At 41.8% G+C, this 19876-nt stretch overlaps 1 protein-coding gene across 2 annotated transcripts in view; it reads right to left on the minus strand.

Moving 5' to 3' along the window:
• The window catches only part of LOC102939068 (serine/threonine-protein kinase TNNI3K), a 165698-nt gene that overhangs the window by 52322 nt on the left and 93500 nt on the right, over nucleotides 1-19876 (minus strand). For both annotated transcript variants that reach the window (XM_037906085.1, XM_007062560.2), the window contains 3 exons: nucleotides 9533-9585; nucleotides 7461-7513; nucleotides 5974-6106 (listed from right to left, as the gene is read on the minus strand). In XM_037906085.1, coding sequence (XP_037762013.1) covers nucleotides 5974-6106; nucleotides 7461-7513; nucleotides 9533-9585 — 239 coding nt within the window. The remainder of the gene's footprint in view (nucleotides 1-5973; nucleotides 6107-7460; nucleotides 7514-9532; nucleotides 9586-19876) is intronic.

The following is a 19876-nucleotide window of genomic DNA, read 5'->3' on the forward strand; positions in this document are numbered from 1 at the left end:
AGCTGAAGGGGCATGTGGTTCAGCAGGTGAAGATAAACAGGAATAAAAAGTACCAAAAAAAAGAATACCAGACAGGGAAGAAAAATTAAATCATGACACCTTTCGGAAACATGGTGTGACATTCTGTATCCTGGGTGAGAGCCCTGTAACCCCCATGTTCCTCATTTATATATGAGTGTGATCTTGCATATATAGCAGGCAGTGTGAGGTATCGGGGAAAGGTTATGATCTGCTGAAAGTCATTTTTCTATCCATATATGTATATCATTAATGCATATGAAGTTATGAGAATTGTGTTGTATGGTTTTCACTAAAACATGCTATAAGTTGGGGTATCAGCCAGATATTAGCCCCCCAGAGACAACAGCAAGGAGAGTAACCAATGCCCAGGTGGAGTGTCAAACAACCCATCAACAGCCATTGTCCAGTAAGGGAGCTACAATTCAATGACTCACCTGCATGAGGCCACACCAGGGGAACTGCTCAGTCTTGCTTGGGACTCAGCAATGCCGAGACATGTCTGGGCTTGTGTTCTACAAGCACATGGGACTGAGGATATAAAACAGAACACGGGGGCCCCATGCTTGGCCTTTTCTCCTGCCCCACCTATGCTGCAAGCAACAAGGACACTGAAGACTTGAGACTCCAAGCGAGGAGGCCAAGAATTCAAAGGTGAAATCTGTGTACTATGAACTGCAATATCCAGTGGGGTGAGAAAAACTGCTTAATCTAGATGTTGCCCAGTCTAATAGGGGTGAGAGTTTAGACTGCATGCTTATATTTACTTTTCTTTTGGTAACTAACTCTGACTTTTTGCCTATCACTTATAATCACTTAAAATCTATCTGTTGTAGAGGGGTCTGTCCACTTTCCATTGATGAAGTGGTGAATGAATAAATTTGCACTGCTTGTCTTGAGCAGTGCAAGACGGTATATTCATAGAATCATAGAATCATAGGACTGGAAGGGACCTTACGAGGTCATCTAGTCCAGTCCCCTGCACTGATGACAGGACTAGGTATTACCTAGACCAGGGTTCGCCAACCTGAGCCTGAGAAGGAGCCAGAATTTACCAGTGTACGTTGCCAAAGAGCCACAGTAATATGTCAGCAGCCCCTCATAAGCTCTCCGACCCTGCTCCCAGCATCTCCCACCCACCAGCAGCTCCACCGATCAGCGCCTCCCCCTCCCTCGCTGCACCTCCCAATCAGCTGTGTCGTGGCATGCAGAAGGCTCTGGGAGGGAGAGGGAGGAGCGAGGGCACTGCAGGATCAGAGGAGGGGGTGGGAAGGGGTGGACTGGGGGTAGGGCCTGTGACAGAGCCAGGGGTTGAGCAGTGAGCACCCCCTGGCACATTGGAAAGCTGGTGCCTATAGCTCCAGCCCTGGAGTCGGTGCCTATCCATGGAGTTGCATATTAACTTCTGAAGTGGCTCTGGAGCACAGGTTGGCCACCCCAACCTAGGCTATTCCTGACAGGTGTTTGTCTAAACTGCTCTTAAAAATCTCCAATGATGGAGATTCCACAACCTCCCAAGGCAATTTATTCCAGTGCTTAACCACAATGACAGTTAGAAATTTTTTCCCTAATGTCCAACCTAAATCTCCCTTGCTGCAATTTAAGCCCATTGCTTCTTGTCCTATCCTCAGAGGTTAAGAAGAACAATTTTTCTCCCTCCTCCTTGTAACTACCTTTTATGTACTTGAAAACTGTTATAATGAACCCTCCCAGTCTCTTTTTTTCCAGACTAAACAAACCTAATTTTTTCAATCTTCCCTTATAGGTCATGTTTTCTAGACCTTTAATCATTTTTGTTGTTCTTCTCTGGACTTTCTCCAATTTCTCTACATCTTTTGTAGTGCCAATACTCCAGTTGAGGCCTAATCAGCACAGAGTAGAGTGGAAGAACTACTTCTCGTGTCTTACTTACAACGCTCCTGCTAATACATCCCAGAATGATGTTCGCTTTTTTTGCAACAGGGTTACACTGTTGACTCATATTTAACTTATGGTCCACTATGATGCCAAGATCCCTTTCCGTAGTACTCCTTCCTAGGCAGTCATTTCCCATTTTGTATGTGTGCAAATTTTGTATAAATCTGAGGTACAGTGCTAGGAGCTGGGAGGATTTGGCTGATGCCTTTCCCTGTGTGATTCATGAGTGGCTCTGGGAGCAGTCATGCAATAAAGCTGGGTGTGGGGCTCCACATGTGGTTGTGCTGAGTGATAACAGTACCTGGAGAGGTTTGCTACTGGTGAGTAGCAAGGCACTGTGAGAGACAGCCTAAGCTGGAGAGAGTTCAAGTGGGCACAGCAGTTCCACAGTCCCAGGCTGCACCCTGGGCACCCCATCACACATGGGATTCATGTTCCCCTTTCTTTTGTTCTTCCTTCTATTCATCTATCTACTTATAATGCTGCCATCACCCTGGTAGCTGCTGATCAGCAAGGTATTCATCTCTATACCATTTTGTTGCTGTATTGTGCTCTAGCTTATGTACAGTGGAATACTGATGATATACCTAGTATAGCAGGAGTGTTTTCCTCACACATCTGGTATCTTATACAGTAGACAAATGGTTAACTCAGAATGAAATAGGATAAATGGCAGGAATGGTCATGTCATGCAGAAGGAGATGAAGATTTGGGCTACAGGGCACTGGAGCTATGTCCTAGATGGCGCACTCTGGATCTTCAATTACTTGGTTAGAAAACAAGTTACTGCAATGGGCGGAGAGATAAAATGGAGGAATGAGATTCAGGTTTGGAATCTGGATTGACAATTAATGGTGTATATTACTAGAAACTGAAGTAGGATTGAGTCAGATATCTGACGACTATATTCAAATGTCAGCAGAGATAGAAATGAATGACTGGGAAGCTATAAATAGCTAATGCCGTTTAGAAATTCCACACTATATACTGAATGGGAATGCCCCTTGTTATTGATGCTAATGACAGCTACACCGTCTGTATAATAGAAACTGACTTTCTGAACAGTGTGAAGACCTCCAAAGGTTTGTAAAAGTAGCATAAAAGTAGCATAATTGTACAAAGAGCAGAAGAGAAATGAATCTGGATTTAATAAGATCTCAGAGGAAAGGGAACAGGGAAACTTCCTCCAACAAACACCAAAAATAGTGCCAGACTCTGAGATCAATAAATGTAACTTTAAATGTATCAGAAATAAAGCCCTGAAAAGTTAAGCACCCTCTGTTAAGGAGAGAAAGACAGGACAAGAAAGCCTAATCAAACAGGAATCAAAGGATTTACACTTAGAATAGGGAAATGTGGAGTGTTTATGTGTGGCTACCACAGCATGACTGCTAGAGAAGAAACAGATACAAGAAAAAGAAAAGGAGCTGTTACTGTTTGGGTTAATTCACTTAGCAAGGAGTCCTCCCCCACATCTCCAATAAATTCCACTTTCGTTCGATAATTCTTCGCCTTAGCTCTCCTCACTTCTTAAGCTGGGTATTAGAGCTACCCATCATGCACTGCTCTCTGTGTCGATGCCAGAGCTGCTACTTTGGATGCATTCTGCCAATACAAGAAAGATAGTGTGGATATGCAACAGTGGTTTAATTACAGAGGTGGCTGTATGTCAACGTAATTTAAATCGATTTAACTTTGTAGTGTAGCTATAGCCTTAATCTCATTTATGGGTTTAAGTGGTACACTGCACTTGTGCTGGCCCTATGCCCATTAGGGATTTTCATCCTCAGTACCGCGCGGGGTCGAACTAAGATATGCAACTTCAGTTATGTGAATAGCGTAGCTGAAGTCGAGGTACTGAGAACTACTTACTGCGGTGTCTTCACTGCGGTAAGTCGACAGCTAATGTTCTCCCGTTGACTCCGCTTGCGCTTCTCGTTCTGGTGGAGTACCGGAGTCGACGGGAGAGTGCTCAGCGGTCAATTTATCGTGTCTATACTAGACACGATAAATTGACCCCCGCTGGATCCGGCGGGTAGCGTAGACAACCCCTCAGAGTCGAAACAGGATTTAACTGGTGTGGAAAACTTTTCATGAATGCTCTGTGTAGGGGTGAATTTCACACAGAGGAAGCAGGGTTAAATAGCAATGTGTAGAGTTACCCAAAAGTGGTTAATACCATGGAACATCAAGAATGAAGACTTACAAGAAATACACAGATATCTCAACCCAGGTGATGTTTTTAGCATTGATGGATTCTAGTGAATTTCCAATTAAAAGTTAATACTATATCAGCACATAGTAATGTAGGATTTATTGCCACCATCGCCAGGATGCAGAATAGTATGAAACACCAAGATGTTATCTTCCTGCCTGGAACATACTGCGCAGTAAGGGGAAATGAATAAACTGCACTTTGCAATTCAGGAAAAACAGGTGCATTACCCAAAAAAGTACCATGGTACCATGCCTCAGTGCATAAGCCAAGATAGGGAGCAATGTGTGGCTACTGTGTACAGAGCCTGTGCTAGAAAAGGTGTTTGGTGGAGGAGGAGGTAAAGGAGTGGGAAAAACCAGAAAAGTGGTACAGGGAAAGAAAGAGACAGAGCAGACGATGAAGTAACAGAACCGAGGATGATTTTGCACAGCTACTGAAACTCAGTAAGGGTGGACAGCAATAGAGTGGACATCCATTCCTTAGCAGGCTTGGAAGCAGGACTTCCGAGATGCTACAGTTGCTACGATGCTGCTAAGAAACTGAATTGATGGGTATTACTCTGTGCTGCTTAATATGGCCAAGCTAAAGTCAGGCAATGGAAAGAGAGACTGATGAAAACTACTGATGGGTGAACCTTGAGATGCTGATCTTAACTTATCTCAAACTCTTTTTTCTGAAAATCAGACTAGAAGTCACATGAGTCTAGATATTCTTACAAGAGCTTCTGAAATTCCTGCTTTTGGCTCCAAGACAAACTGTGATGTTTGGTACTTCCAATTCCAGGCCTGGCCTAAATCAAATAGTGAAGCAGCAATATATATATAAAAGAAAAATAATTACCTCAATTGTTTTCAAAAAGAAGTGATTAGTGAAATTCCACTTAAAAAAATGTGGTCGAGAGGAATAAGGGATAGGTTACTTCTACAGGATTTCATAAATAAATTAATTAATTCACTTCAAACTTAAAGAATATCAGAAAATTGGAGGCACTTGAGGATCCATGCCTAAACGTTTCTATGTTAGCAATGGCTTTATAGCCATTTCACAGATAAGAGAGCTCCCAGTAAACTGTTTCCAACACTGTTGTTTCAGTTACTGTCTGGTATATCATTGTTAACAAGTTGCTTACATAATGCTACATACCACACAATACATTTAATTTAATATTAATTTTAATAATTTGGGGATTAAATTGATTTAATAAGTCTTGTATGAGATTTCATTTAGCATTTGAATTATTATTTTGTAAAGTAATTGACCTAATCAGGAGATCCTGATACAACAGTGATAGGCACCTTTGAAACAAGCAGGATTAGATTGATAGATAGATAGATGGATAGATAGATAGATGATAGGGTTGTACACAATTGTTGATGGTTATATTGTATTGGGTAAAGAATTCAATACAATACAAGTGAAAACTACATTTTCCCACAACAAAATTTCATGCATAGACCTGTCTTCTTCCAACTGGTAAGAAAGCTATTTGAAGTCCCTGTCTGATCAATCTTGCAGATATCACAGCTGTTGTTCTAACTACCAAACTCTTCCTCCACTCCCAACTCCAAGAAAAAATCCCCTAAACTTCCATGGCTTTACAGTTTCTGGAGTGACCTTCCTACATTCCCCAAGGTTCCACCCAAATCCAGAAGCACACTCAATTTCCTATGTTTCCTGGTACCTTAACAAAGCTGAATTTTTAGGTGAACACCACATAATATGAATTCTAGTAAAATACTGATTAATGCTATGAAATGCAGCTACTTTATTACAGTTCAGAGATGTAGGTAGTATTCGTGTTAGTTCAGTGAGCATCTTACCTGGTTTGAGGTGAGCAAATGGAATTTCACCTGTTAACAGTTCCCAGAGACACAAAGCATAGCTGAAAACATCAGCTTTTATAGTGTATCGAGTGCACTGAGTGAATACCTCAGGGGCCATCCAGCGTAGGTTCTGTGGATCAAAAAACCATCAATAATATGTTAATGGAGTGTTTTCTTCCTTTACATAGGAACATTTCTTTCTTTCTTTCTTTCTTTCTTTCTTTCTTTCTTTCTTTCTTTCTTTCTTTCTTCCTTTCTTTCTCACAACAAGCTAACAAATAAATCTTTTAACAACAAATAGTCATGGTAGCATACATAATTCATGCAGTAAATCACCATACATCATATTGTGTCTTCAGCATTAGCATGGAATTTATTTCACCCGCATAAAGCTAGCATAATCAGGCTTTAAGTAAGAGAAGAGTAGGTTGAGAGTGGTGCAGGAGTTGAAATCCACACTTCCAGTTAGCATGTCTAACTCTCTTTAACTACTACTCCAAATTAGGAGCTGGAATAATGATAATGACAACTATGCAGGGTATTAAAACTGTTGGATCTGTGTATACATTAATCCTTTGGCTTCTCTCCTGGGGCTATCATTGTATGCTGCAGGCACCCATCTATGTGGCTGCTTCACAAACAACCTGCCACCCACTGGGCTCATGAGGAGTGGTGGGTCTTACTCTGGTCCTCTGGTCCAGAGTGAATTTCATCCACAGTTCTTAAAAGACCAAGATGTTAAAAGATGTTTCTTAGTGAAACATCATCTTGGACTAAATAGCCACCAAGTCTGCTCCGACAGCCATCACTTCTCCCTCTTGCATGGTTAGTTCGGATTACTGCTTCTTAATAGGATGACACTATTTCTAACACTGTAGTCTACTCTATTCCAGAGTAACAGATTCTGATGCTGCAATGTATCATGAATGTATTGTTACCTTTTTGTCACAGGAGGAAAGGCTTTGGCTAAATTTTGTAAAGTGCGTGTTCAAAAGTGCCTGTGAGCTTTTGGGTATTGTCTTTTAAAAAGTTGGGCCCGTATGAGCAATTTATTTGAAATAACTATATTGAGAAAAGAACTCAGAAAGAAAATCCATGTTGGATAACTGATTCCCTGTGAGAAATTCAGACTATCAGAAAGCAATATGTATATATATGGGATGATTTACATGTTATGCCTAAGAATTCAGGGGTGATCGTGCTAAAATGAGAACCATATAATAATATTGGTTTTTGGGTACACAGTAGGGAGCCCATTTGTGACTGCATAGTGTGCATATTTTGTATCCAATAATTTCTGCTATTATCAAGGCTGATCTTAAACACTAAGAAAAAATTAGCATACAAAAGAAACAAAGCATTATAGTGTCACTGTACAACATCATCAATTCCAGCAAAAACATATCTAATCTCATCATTTTCTCCTAGGCTGAGTTTGCACATAAATAGTATACTAATTAAATGGAAAAGAACAAGAAGGAAACCCCAGGTTGTTTTGTCATGTTGTCTTCATCCAAGGACTGCAGAAATCTAGATTCTGAGACAAAAAAAAGGAAAGCTTTTTAAATAAACAACACTACAGATAAACCTCATTTTACAGAAGTTTTGGTGGAAACCCAGGACTTCCATAAAATTTGGGTTTTGTAAAATCAAGAGGAAATACAATATCCCACTGTTACACCAGGATACAGGAAGTTATTCCCAATAAAATGGAGCTTCTTACATCAGTGAGCCAGATCTTCAACTGCTATAAATTGGCATATCTCCATTGGCTTTCATGGTGATTTATACCAGCTGAGGATCTGTCTCAGAGTTTTTAAACTCAGGGTTAACTGTACTGGTGTGTCTAACTTCATTTAGATTTAAAACAAACAACACCAAAAACCTATACTAAAATTCAAAGGCACAGAAGACTGGCACTCTGATTTAATGTCCTACTTCCTTTCAGCTGGCTGGTGATATAAAAGCTGGTGATATAAAAGGCTGCTCTAGTAGACTTCAGTTTCATAAGATCTTGTATGACTATAGCAAAGGCAATATATGAAATATTGATTGATTTATTTAGATGTAAACGATACATAAGTGCCTACCTAGAATTCTGGGTACCTTTGAGACATGTTAAAAATACATTCCTACCTGTACAAACAAGAACACACCCAGTAGCATCCCCAACCGGAGTATAACCAGCAGAAAAGAAAAATATTTATCTGCTCAGCTACCCCTACAACCACCAGACCCCAGTGCATCGCTCCTTCTCCAATAGCCTAAGAAAGTAGGTGGGATTTGCAAAGTAGCTGTCTCTAATTTGGACTATTTCCAAGTTAAGGGCCCCTCGCAGATGCTGTCCTGCCAGCATCCCCCTCCTCCCTCTCTTTAAAATCACGCTCAGGTACCTCTGCTGATTACAACTGCGCTGATGTGGCACCGTGACAGAGTCAGTGTCTCAAACAGGCATGTCCCAGGGCATTTAGGGCTTTATAGGTGGAAACCAACGCCTTAACTTCCACCCAGACACCAACAGGCAGCCACATGTGCCTCAGCCAGAAAATCTACTTAATTAGTGAGCCATTGCATTTTGCATCAGCCTCAGATCATTATGGGGAAGCCTGGCCAAAATCTGTGGTGACAAAGGATATGTCTACAAAGGGTATGACTGCAAAAAACCCCACAAACCTGGGGCAGCGAGTCTCAGAGCCTGGTCAACTGACTTGGGCTTGTGGGCTCATGCTATGGGGCTGAAAATAGCAGTGTGGATCAAAGGTGGTGGGTCACAGAGCCTGGGATGCAGCCCAAGCAGGAACATCTGCACTGCAATTTTTAGCCCCATAGCACGAGCCCTGATAGCCTACGTCGGTTGACCTGGGCTCTGAGACTAGCTCTCACGGGTGGTTTTTTTTTGCAGTGTAGACATACCCAAAGTTCCATATCTGAATGGAATAGCCACAATCTCCTCTCCAGACAAAGATGAAAGAAAGCTATCCTGATCCCTGCTGCTCTAGGATTGTGTGATAACAGCGGGGCTCCAACACTGTCCCTGGACTGTGAACTCTAGTAACAAAAGATAGGAACACATCCTCAGTTAAAGGGACAGACATTACCCTGGCCATTTTCCCCAGTTGCTTCCTCCACCCTACCACCACAACTGCATTCTGATCTGGATTGAGGCCTGGCCATTCGAACCTCATCCATGCTCCAGTCTCAGCTAGACTGCGGGTAAGGTGTTCAGTTGCACTGATTGAGTTAAATGAGAAACGTGGAGCAGGGGCTTATTGGCATTCTGAAAGTACTGTAGCTTGTACATGGACTGTAGCCTTGCCTCCTCTCTCACCCTCCACACAACCGTATACGCACCTTTAATAAGAGCAAGTACAAGATGGAACCCTGCAGAACTCAGTAGGACACAACTGCAATTGCCCAGATCTACTCTCTGGGATATTTTTCAGAGAAATAATGAAGCAAAGTACAGCCTCATTAACTTTCTGATTCATCAGAGAAAACTGAGTCCTAGTTTTTGAGAACTTGCTGACATTTTTCAGATTAATCACCAACACCTCACCTCCAAAATCAGCAACAACAGCATGGCCATCTTCATAGAGAAGAATATTGTGGCTGTAAAGAAAGACAATTGTTAGCACAGGTAACTGTATGATATTGCTCTGAAGCAATAGTGCATTTTAAGGTTCTGCCGCTTTATTGTGCTCTCTAGTATCTCAACCCCTTTTTAAGCAGAGGCTTGTCTGTACAACAGAGTATACCTACCCTTACTCAGAGGACTAAAAAAAGGCAAACTTGAGAATTTTATAAATCAAAATGTCAGAGTCATTTTCTAATTAGTTGTAGAACAAATACATTTTCTCATTAGTAGTAGATCAAATATAACAGATTTATTAATTATGTACACAGCATTATCAAACAAAGTGAAAAAGATGACATTTGAAGATGAACCCAATGATAGCCTTTAAATAAAATTATAAGGCCTGATTCTCCTCTCACACTGGTTTTACACCATTGTAAGTGCATTAAATTAATCCGAATTTACATGGATAGAAGAGCAGAAGCAGGCCCGTAGAGGCTAAATATTAGGGGATAACTGCTAGGAGGCACTGGAGTCTCATGACGATGAGAAAAAATATGGTACAAACTTCACTGTCATGAGACACAAGCTACCTTACCTTTTACCTTAGATTTAAAAAAAAATGTCTCTGTGAAGACATTATTCGTGTATAGTTTCTCTACTATTTTAGGCCCTTAGGTTTAGACACAGTCTTGCCTTCAACAGCAGATATACTGTACGCCCCCTATTTATGCCCAGTTTATTTTGACTGTGTGACGCTCGCAGACAAGATGCCAGCTCATGCCAAGGCCCCAGACCTCACTGAACACTTATAAATGCATAACTGGTAACCAGTCTTGCTTACCTGTGTGTTAGCATTATCAAAATAAATATTAAATGTTAAGTTGATAAGAATGTGTTTAGTGTTTTATAAAATGCTTGTAGTATGCTGCATGTATTCTTCTCATCCAACCATACCCCATGTTATAAAGTGATAGCAAGCATTTGCATTGTAAACCTCTGTGACTATGTAACTCATCAAACAGGGGAAAAGCCTTGTGTAATACAAATGACAGTCTCTAACAAGATGTTAAATCCTGTTCATTGAACGCAAATAAGCTATTGTGTGATGTCAAGGATCAAAGACTTTGTTAAGTGCATCCTCACCCCGCCCCCCCACTACCACGAAGAAGAGATCTTCGTGGGAACTGTTGATGTCAGCTTGGTTTCTGTGAGAAGAAGCTATAAATATGGACGCCCAGAAAAATTCTTCATCTCTTTGCTGTTTGGATTCACATGGAGCCAGAGACTCTAAACTGAAGTGAGAGATCCCCCACAGTTATCCCTGAGTTTGCCCTGAAAGACATTTTGAATTGACAGATCACTACAACTCTGTCACACTTAGGATATAGATTGTAACTTATTTGTGTTATATGCCTGCTTGCTTTAACTGAAATTACTCTCATTTCCTTTTCCTAACTTTATATAGTTTATTATAGGACTGGATACAGGCTTTGTCTTTGGTGTAAGACTTAGGGTACCAATTCATAGATACTAAGGTCAGAAGGGACCATTATGATCATCTAGTCTGACCTCCTGCACAATTGATCTGGGGTAAGTGACTGTTCTCTTGGAACTGGAAGCAACCTAAATATTTTGTGATTTTTGGTGTAAGTGACCATTTTTCACTAACTCCAGCTTGCCTGGGTGGCAAGACAGACTGGAGAAGCTAAGGGGACTGTCTGTGACTCTGTGGTACGACTCATATAGTGATCCACCAGTTTGGGGTGTCTGCCTGGTGTTTGACAGTCTGCCTTGGGGTAGGCATTCACAATCATCAACCACTCCAGACAATGTGACAGACTGAACATCCATACTATAACTTACGCAAACAAACTCCAAGGTGAAATCCCGCTCTCAATGAAGTTAACAGGAGTTTTGCCATTAATTTTAATGAGTCCAGGATTTCACCCCTACACTCTATTCCTGTTTGAGTTCCATGATGTCCCTGTTCATAGTATCTCAGGGAATTAAGTATGGGAGAACTCATGACTGTTGTCAAAATTCTTTTGACAGAAAGGGCTAGATCCACATCTGAATCATAGAATATCAGGGTTGGAAGGGACCTAATCCAACCCCCTGCTCAAAGCAGGACAAATCCCCAACTAAATCATCCCAGCCAGGCCTTTGTCAAGCCTGACCTTAAAAACTTCTAAGGAAGGAGATTCCACAACCTCCCTAGGTAACCCATTCCAGTGCTTCACCATCCTCCTAGTGAAAAAGTTTTTCCTAATATCCAACCTAAACCTCCCCCACTGCAACTTGAGACCATTACTCCTCGTTCTGTCATCTGCTACCACTGAGAACAGTCTAGAGCCATCCTCTTTGGAACCCCCTTTCAGGGAGTTGAAAGCGGCTATCAAATCCCCCCTCATTCTTCTCTTCCGTAGACTAAAAATCCCCAGTTCCCTCAGCCTCTCCTCATAACTCATGTGTTCCAGTCCCCTAATCATTTTTGTTGCCCTCCACTGGACTCTTTCCAATTTTTCCACATCCTTCTTGTAGTGTGGGGCCCAAAACTGGACACAGTACTCCAGATGAGGCCTTACCAATGCTGAACAGAGGGGAATGATCACGTCCCTCAATCTGCTGGCAATGCTCCTACTTATACAGCCCAAAATGCTGTTAGCCTTCTTGGCAACAAGGGCACACTGTTGACTCATATCCAGTTTCTCGTCCACTGTAACCCCTAGGTCCTTTTCTGCAGAACTGCTGCCTAGCCACTTGATCCCTAGTCTGTAGCAGTGCATGGGATTCTTCCATCCTAAGTGCAGGAGTCTGCACTTGTCCTTGTTGAACCTTGTCATTGTTAAACCTCATCCGATTGGTGTAAATTGGCACCGCTCCATTGACTTAAATGGTGTTAGTATCACTGAGTGCAATGGTTTTAAAGCTTTTTTCATTTGCAGACGCCTCAAAAATTTATAATGGGGGTGCTGACCCCTTTGGAAATCTTAGACATAGTCTGCAGACCCCCTAGTGGTTTGTGGACCACAAGTTGAAAACCACTGACTTAATGTATTACTGCTTTGTCTTCTGAGTAGAGCTTTAAAAATTGGGAGGTACAATAGCTTACTGGTCAGCACCCAAAGTAGGGAGTTAGCACACCAGAGTTCCACTCCCATCTTTACACTAACTTGCTCTATGGACTTGGGCAAGCATATGACCTCTCTATGCCTCAGTTTCCTCATCTGTAAAATGGAGATAATGCTTACTCTGCTTTGAAAAGTGCTTTGAGATCTACAGATAAAAAGAGATATTCAAGTACCTATGACAGGTTTCAGAGTAACAGCCGTGTTAGTCTGTATTCGCAAAAAGAAAAGGAGTACTTGTGGCACCTTAGAGACTAACCAATTTATTTGAGCATAAGCTTTCGTGAGCTACAGCTCACTTCATCGAATGCATACTGTGGAAAGTGTAGAAGATCTTTTTATATACACACAAAGCATGAAAAAATACGAAAAAATACCTATGTAGTTCCTTGTATTAAGCCAAACACCAGGGTATCTGAGTATTATTATTAGATAAGAGCATGAAAATGGTTTGGGGGCAGACTTAAAAGGAAAGATTGCAAGGATTATAAAGACATAGCTTGGTTAAACAAAAGGTAAAAGTGGAGCATGATGTCTATACATTTTTTTAAGGTGTAGACACTACGACTAGAGGGTAATCATGGGATGGGGAGAAAGATGGGGAGGTAGGAGGGGGTACAATTAGGAGTAATGTAATGAAATTTAAGAGTTCAAAGTAGCATTAGATCTGCTTCCAGTGAAGTTAGTGACAAAACTCCCCTGAACGTCAGTGGGAGTAGGATCACATCATTGGCTTGCACTGCAGGAATCAGTATTGAGACTATTGCCTGGAACTCTCCCCTTCATCATAGCACTTACACTGAATCATCAAAAAGTATAAATCAAACCATGGAAGAAAAATTACTTTTCCATTATTTTGTGAGTGAAAAGCCAAACTTCTGGGTTTCACTTGACATACTAAGCTTCTCTCACAGTTCTAGCAGAAAGCACCAGCACTGGCTGATTTTTGGAACAACGTATCAGTCAGTGGATCTCAATTATTTATATATGTTCTGAATATATTGAACTCAAACGTGACAAATCTATGTGACAGGCCACTGGAAGTTCAAACCAATGCCAATTGAAGGAGATGGACTATATGCAATACTTACATACCACAGTGATGACAGACAGATGACTGCCATTTTATCTTCTCCTTTTTCTAAAGCCAGTCTCAGAGTTCAGGGGACTCTGGCAACAGAACTCAAGTCTGGTTCTGTTCACCTAAGAATATTGAGTACACTGATCTGGATCTAAATGAAATGGGGAAATTCCATTTTAAAAATACCTTCTCTGCCACTGCTCAGGGTTACTACCAAATACTCACAGTACTTATAGGCACCATCACCCATCTTGAAATTTCATTATTCCCAGAAGTACTACTTCTAAAAGGCACTTACTACTTGCCCACCATACTGAGAAAATGATGTCTCCAATGAAATAGGAGCACTTTGTGATACAGCAGTGAAAGTGTTTAACCTGCGTGATGAGAGAGGCATAGACATAAAGACATGCCTGGAAGCATTCCAAGGGTTAAATATACTGAGCTAATTAGGCTTCATTTTTAATCTCATCACATCATTAAAGCCATTAGTTTACAAACACATCTTCCTGATGTGAAATCACTCATATAATTAAAAGCAAGATAATACATGGAAGCTGTCTGTTAGTAGCTTGATAAAGTGCAGGAGACTTAGGTCTGGGGGTGACACAGGATTTCTTGATGCGTACACTAGCAGATCAGAGGCTCCAAAGAAATTCTGTGCTACGGTTTGGGGGTAGGGAATGCTGGAGCTGTTTACATGGTCTGCTGCATCAGCACCCCAGGCAAGTTCATCTTTCCAACAGCACTGGAGTCCCCTCAGCATGCTGCAGCTGCTTACAAAAGAGGGTTCATGGGAGGGAAATAATGCTGTTCAGAAGGCAGGGGTGGAAACTCCTGAATAACTGGCATTTGGTCAGCTAGTGGCATGGGATAATCCCTGCTCAGAGCAAGGCAACTGCGGAGTTATTTGTAAAAGCTCATTAGCTGTACTGACATATGTAAAAAGTTTAATTTCAGGGAAATCTTTGAAACCATAGCAACTGAAAACTCCAATAAATGTGAAGGATTGCAGAACTATGACATCACCTTAGACTGTCAGTGGAGGTATATTTGAAGGCTTACAGCTAAGCCTTGGATTTGTCCAATAACCACTGGGATTCAAGAGGTGAATTATGAGATTTGTATCATAGTTAAACCCATTTATTGAGGGTAATGTGAAAAAAACACTGCCCTCTTTACTATTTGTTCAACACCAGGGAATGCAATGGGGGATAGTGATAATGTCTATGAATAAATCTAACTATACACATGTATCCTATTGATAAAGGGATTCCTACAAATAAGCTCCCAAGAATGAACAAATCAGCTACAAAGTAAATTTCTATGTATGGTAATAAATATCTATTTTATAGGAGTGTGATCTCATGAGCAGTTAGGTAACAGAGCCACAAAGCAAAGCAAAGGAAAGCAGGGCTGACACTGAAACTGTGAGTGAGATGATGTTCTGATTAGATAAGAACCAAATGGGCTTTCATTATATATTTTCACTTCCATAGCTTCAAATGAGAAAAAATGGAACTTCCCTCTTGGAAAGGAATGAATTTTGATTTAGGGGGCAACTCACTGCTGAACAGAAAAGGGACTATGTGGCACTATGGGTGAGCATGTTAGCCTTTTATGTCTGGAGATTTCGGCTCAAATCCTATGTAATAGGCTGTTTTTGTGTTTATGAGTGATATTGTGCTATATTGTCGCTGACCCACAGAGAATCTATGAGTCCTACTAACAGGGTTAGCTAAAGGCATCATTCTTTAGCTCAAGTAGGAGAGGCCTGTATTTTTGGATGTGAAGAACTGGGATTCTAGGCCCTAGCCTCCTGTGTTTGTGCATGTGATTTATATATTTATATTTACAGTAAATGCCTAATTCAGCCTAATTCCTGGTAGACACTTACTCACATAAACAATAAAAATACAACTCAATTTAGTATGTCTGAATTTTCTGCTTAGGAGAAACCCAGGACAAGAACTGATCAGAAATGCTGCAGCGTGCGATTCTGATGCAGGATGCCACAGGTCAAGATTGAGATTTGTATCTAGAGCTTCATAGGGGAAGTTTGTCGCCAGCTCTCACTATACCTAATCATAACCAGTTCCATCAGGCCCTCACTTTTAAGAGCACCAAACTCACCCATAAAATGTAAGAAAATAAAAATAAAGTTAGCGGTATTTCCAGTATGTTACTTACCTCCTTTATCTGTTTGTTAGTTTGTCACTTAAACTTCCTAGGCCAACATAATGATTGCTGGAACAATCACTCATCCCAGTTAAAGTTACAAAGAGAAGAGACAGTTCAATGGCCAAATGGGAAAGGAAAGTAAGGAAATCAGGTTAAAATGCTAGAAATCTGGACATTCTTACATAGTCTTTTTCTCATTAAGAAACATGGGGGCGGGGTGGGGGGAAAGCATTTGTAAGTTTTAGAGTCAAATGAAAGAGTGCTCCCCTAGAGAAGCAGCTGAGAAGAGCTGTGATTGATCAAGAACAAGGCTTTATGTTGTTTATCAAAATAGATCAGACTTTGACAACTCCATGACACTGGGCCGGCTTAACTCTATCTTTCAGAAACATAAACTTCACTCATGCAGTGCCTCAGCCTCCAAGGATTTGAAACTGCTAACATCTGAGTATGTGCTGTAAATTACTACCAAAAATATTGGCTTAAGGATATTTGTCTCACCCATCCACATGAAGCTGAGATGTGTAACATCTTCAAAAATACATATACAGAGATAACCCAGCAAAAGGAGCTGATGTTACTAACTCACAGCTATGTCTGTTCCTACTGTTCTCTGAGTAGGTTTCTCCCAAAGTTTGGACTGAATCAAGATTTTAGAATTGGGCTCTGAGGGCTAGATCCCGTTCTCACTGAAGTAATTGGAAAGCTCCCATTAACTTCAATGACAGCAAAATCAAGGCCTTGTGCCTAAAAGAGGATTTAGTGAGGTTATGCAGTGATGGGGGTGGTGGTTTATTGTTGTTTAGCAAAATACTATCAATAACGGACGAAGTTTTTACTAAACAATAAGAGAATTAAACTTTTATTTAAAATTAAATGCTGGGCAATTCCACATATCAGAGATGATACAATGCATATCTTATGGCTCTCAGTTTCTAAGTTACTTAGACCGAAATCCAGAGTCCAGCACAAACCCTGAGTAGCCACACTGTGCACTGAGGATATATGCAGGATGGGTAGGAGTGCTCCCAAAAGTCATGGAGTTGCTGCATAGCTGTTTTGTGGAGGCTACTCCAACCCGATGGACATGGTTGACTCCAGTAGCCCTTTAAGCAGATTGGAAAATGGGTGATTCTGCATAGCAATGAACACTATGGTTCATCCCATATCTTGCCTATCCCTATACCTATACATTGCCACACACAGAATTCATGTGCAACTGAGTTCTATGCAGTGCAGGTTTATCATTGGAACTGAACTGGTCCATGGCAGAGGGGCCTAGATTTGTTGTGCAATTCTGAGTTCCTAAGAGGCAGCTCACAGGAAGACTGGAGTGCCTTAGGATGTTCAGAAATGACAAGGAGATGATTGACTATGTGGCTCTGGGAAGAAGGATAAAAGTGTTTGGGGCTCAACTGGTGTTCTTGTCCATCCTCCCTGTTGAAGGAACAGGCCTAGGCAGGGACCATCGAATCATGGAAGTAAATGCTTGGCCATGCAGGTGATGTTGGCGAGAGACCTCTGGCTTCTACAACAAGCTGGTGTTCCAGGAAAGAGGATTACTGTGCTGGGATGGGCTCCATCTATCAAATACTGGGAAGAGCATTGTGATGGGGCGCCTGCCCCACACTGGCCTGTTAGAAGTTAATAGAGCTCTATGGTGGTTGCGTGAAAAGCAGCCAATAGGAAAGGGGCTGTGAGGAGCAGCCAGTCAGGGCTGGGCAGGCCCATATAAGAAGAGCTGCAGGGCAGAGTAAATTCAGTAGCTCCCTGGAGCTCAAGGTGGGAAGATCAGGCTCCTAGCAGGAGCGCAACACCCTGGACAGAGCAGTGCTGCTAGCAATGACAGGGAGGTGGAGGGGTCTGTGGGCAGGGAGCTAAAGACGGCTCTGGGTTGGCTGCAGGAATTCACAATCTGAGGCCCAGAGCCAAGGGCAAAGAGAGTGCTGGGGGCCACAGGGAAGTGGCCCAGGGAAAGGTACTGAAAGGTTGGAGGGGATGCAGCATGTGGCTGCCAGGGGTTCCTGGGCTGGGACCCAGAGTAGTGGGTAGGTTGCATCCCCCGCTCACCACTGAGGAAATGGCCAGACAGTTGGCTGCAGTTGCCACGGAGGGAAGTAGCTGGACAGCAGACTGTAGTTCCCCTGGAAGGGGGAAGAACAGAGTGGGCCACGGTCAGAGGGCTGTGTCATGAAGAGCATGCCACAATCCTGGGAGTGACATGGGTCCTGGAGCAGGAGTGACAGCAGCGATAAATCACCAGAAGAAGGTGCACTGTCTAGTACAGCTAATTCCCAAGACAGCCAGCGGGCGGCGCTAGCATGGTGAGTCCCACCATATCACAAGCATCTCTGGACATTGTCTGGCTAACCTGATAAGGAGAGCTTTAAACTAGATCCTATGGGGGATGGTGACAAAAATCCGGCCAATGTGCATGTAGGTTCAAATAATGAAGACAAGGGGAAGAGGCTAATTTCTGGAGAAGGAACTAGAAACCACAACTGCATTAAAAAGGCAAGAAAAGCAACAGGCAGTCTGCAAAATATTTTTGATGCCTGTACACAAATGCAAGGAGTATGGGGAACAAGCAGGATGAACTGGAAGTCATGGTATATGAAGAAAATTATGACTTAATTGGCATTACAGAGACTTGGTGGGACAACTCCCATGATTGAGGGATACAGCTTTTTCCGAAGGGATACATATGTGGAAAAGAGGATGTGGTGTTGTGGGGGTTTATTACTGACCATCAAATAAGGAAGAAGTGGATGAGTCATTCTATAAGCAGGTAACAAGATTAGTTAACACATATGAGCTAGTATTAATGGGGGATTTAAACTTCCCTGATATTTGTTGGAAGACTATCACAGCAAAACATGATATTTCCTGCAAATTCTTAGCATGCATAGGGGACATAGTCTGTCATTGCCTGTCCACCTACAAGTTGGGGCCCATCCAAATTTCCACTCCTAGATACTCCACTGTTATGCCGCGAGGGAGAATTTCACTCGCAGTGTAATAAACATTTCAAATGATTATTGTACTGAGTGTTCAATTTAGTATTATAGTATGATTGTAACACATGGCTGGATGGCCTCACTTCCCAACATCAACATGGCCTGTACTTGGCATCCAGTGCAGATGCAAAAGCGCCTCTGTGGGCATGGCCCTGACTCGCAGCAGATCGCCTAAGATCTGCAGGTTTACAGGAGCTGAGCTGCCTTTCAGTTCTAGGGAGTGAAGCCCCTGATAGAACAACCAAGTGGAAAGTCAGTGAGTCAAAACTTGTGGAGTTTCCATTCTCCTTCCTGGGAAGTATCCATGTAGGTGATGATTTAGCTCTCTATATAAGCAGGATGTGCATTAATCTTACATCAAAGAAGGGAAATGGCAGTTGAGCACAATATCATTTTCTCCAGCTAGATCTAGCTTTTTGCACAGAGCTCCTGAGACTTTGCAGACCGTATTCAAGTGGCAAATAGTTAGTATTCTAAAGATGTCCATGTCTTCAGACTACATTGTACGTTGTGGATACTTTGTATTCTGCACTTACCCAGCAGTGCAGAAGAACTCTGTTCTCCAAGAATTTCTTTTTTCTTATTTGATAACTATGATATTTAACCTTAAAACAGCAGACACAATAATCCTGCTGAAGCTATCAATGCATCACACATACTTCAGAAACTGATTTCTGAGTGGGTCTGGCCACTGATTATCTAAAAATGAAGTTTTTGAATACAACCAAAAACTATAGGGCAGCGGTGGTATAGTTCATCCCCAAAGCAATGCTGCAGAGGGTGTGGGAGAGTCATTTCAGTTCTTACTCATCACAGAAAGACATTGTACAAAGCATGCAATTGAAATGATTATTTTTCACAAGATTGAATATGAAAATGTATAGTCAAACTAATTAAAATGTCAGACAAAGTCAAT

Source organism: Chelonia mydas, chromosome 8 (assembly GCF_015237465.2).
Source record: "Chelonia mydas isolate rCheMyd1 chromosome 8, rCheMyd1.pri.v2, whole genome shotgun sequence".
Lineage (NCBI taxonomy): Eukaryota > Metazoa > Chordata > Testudines > Cheloniidae > Chelonia > Chelonia mydas.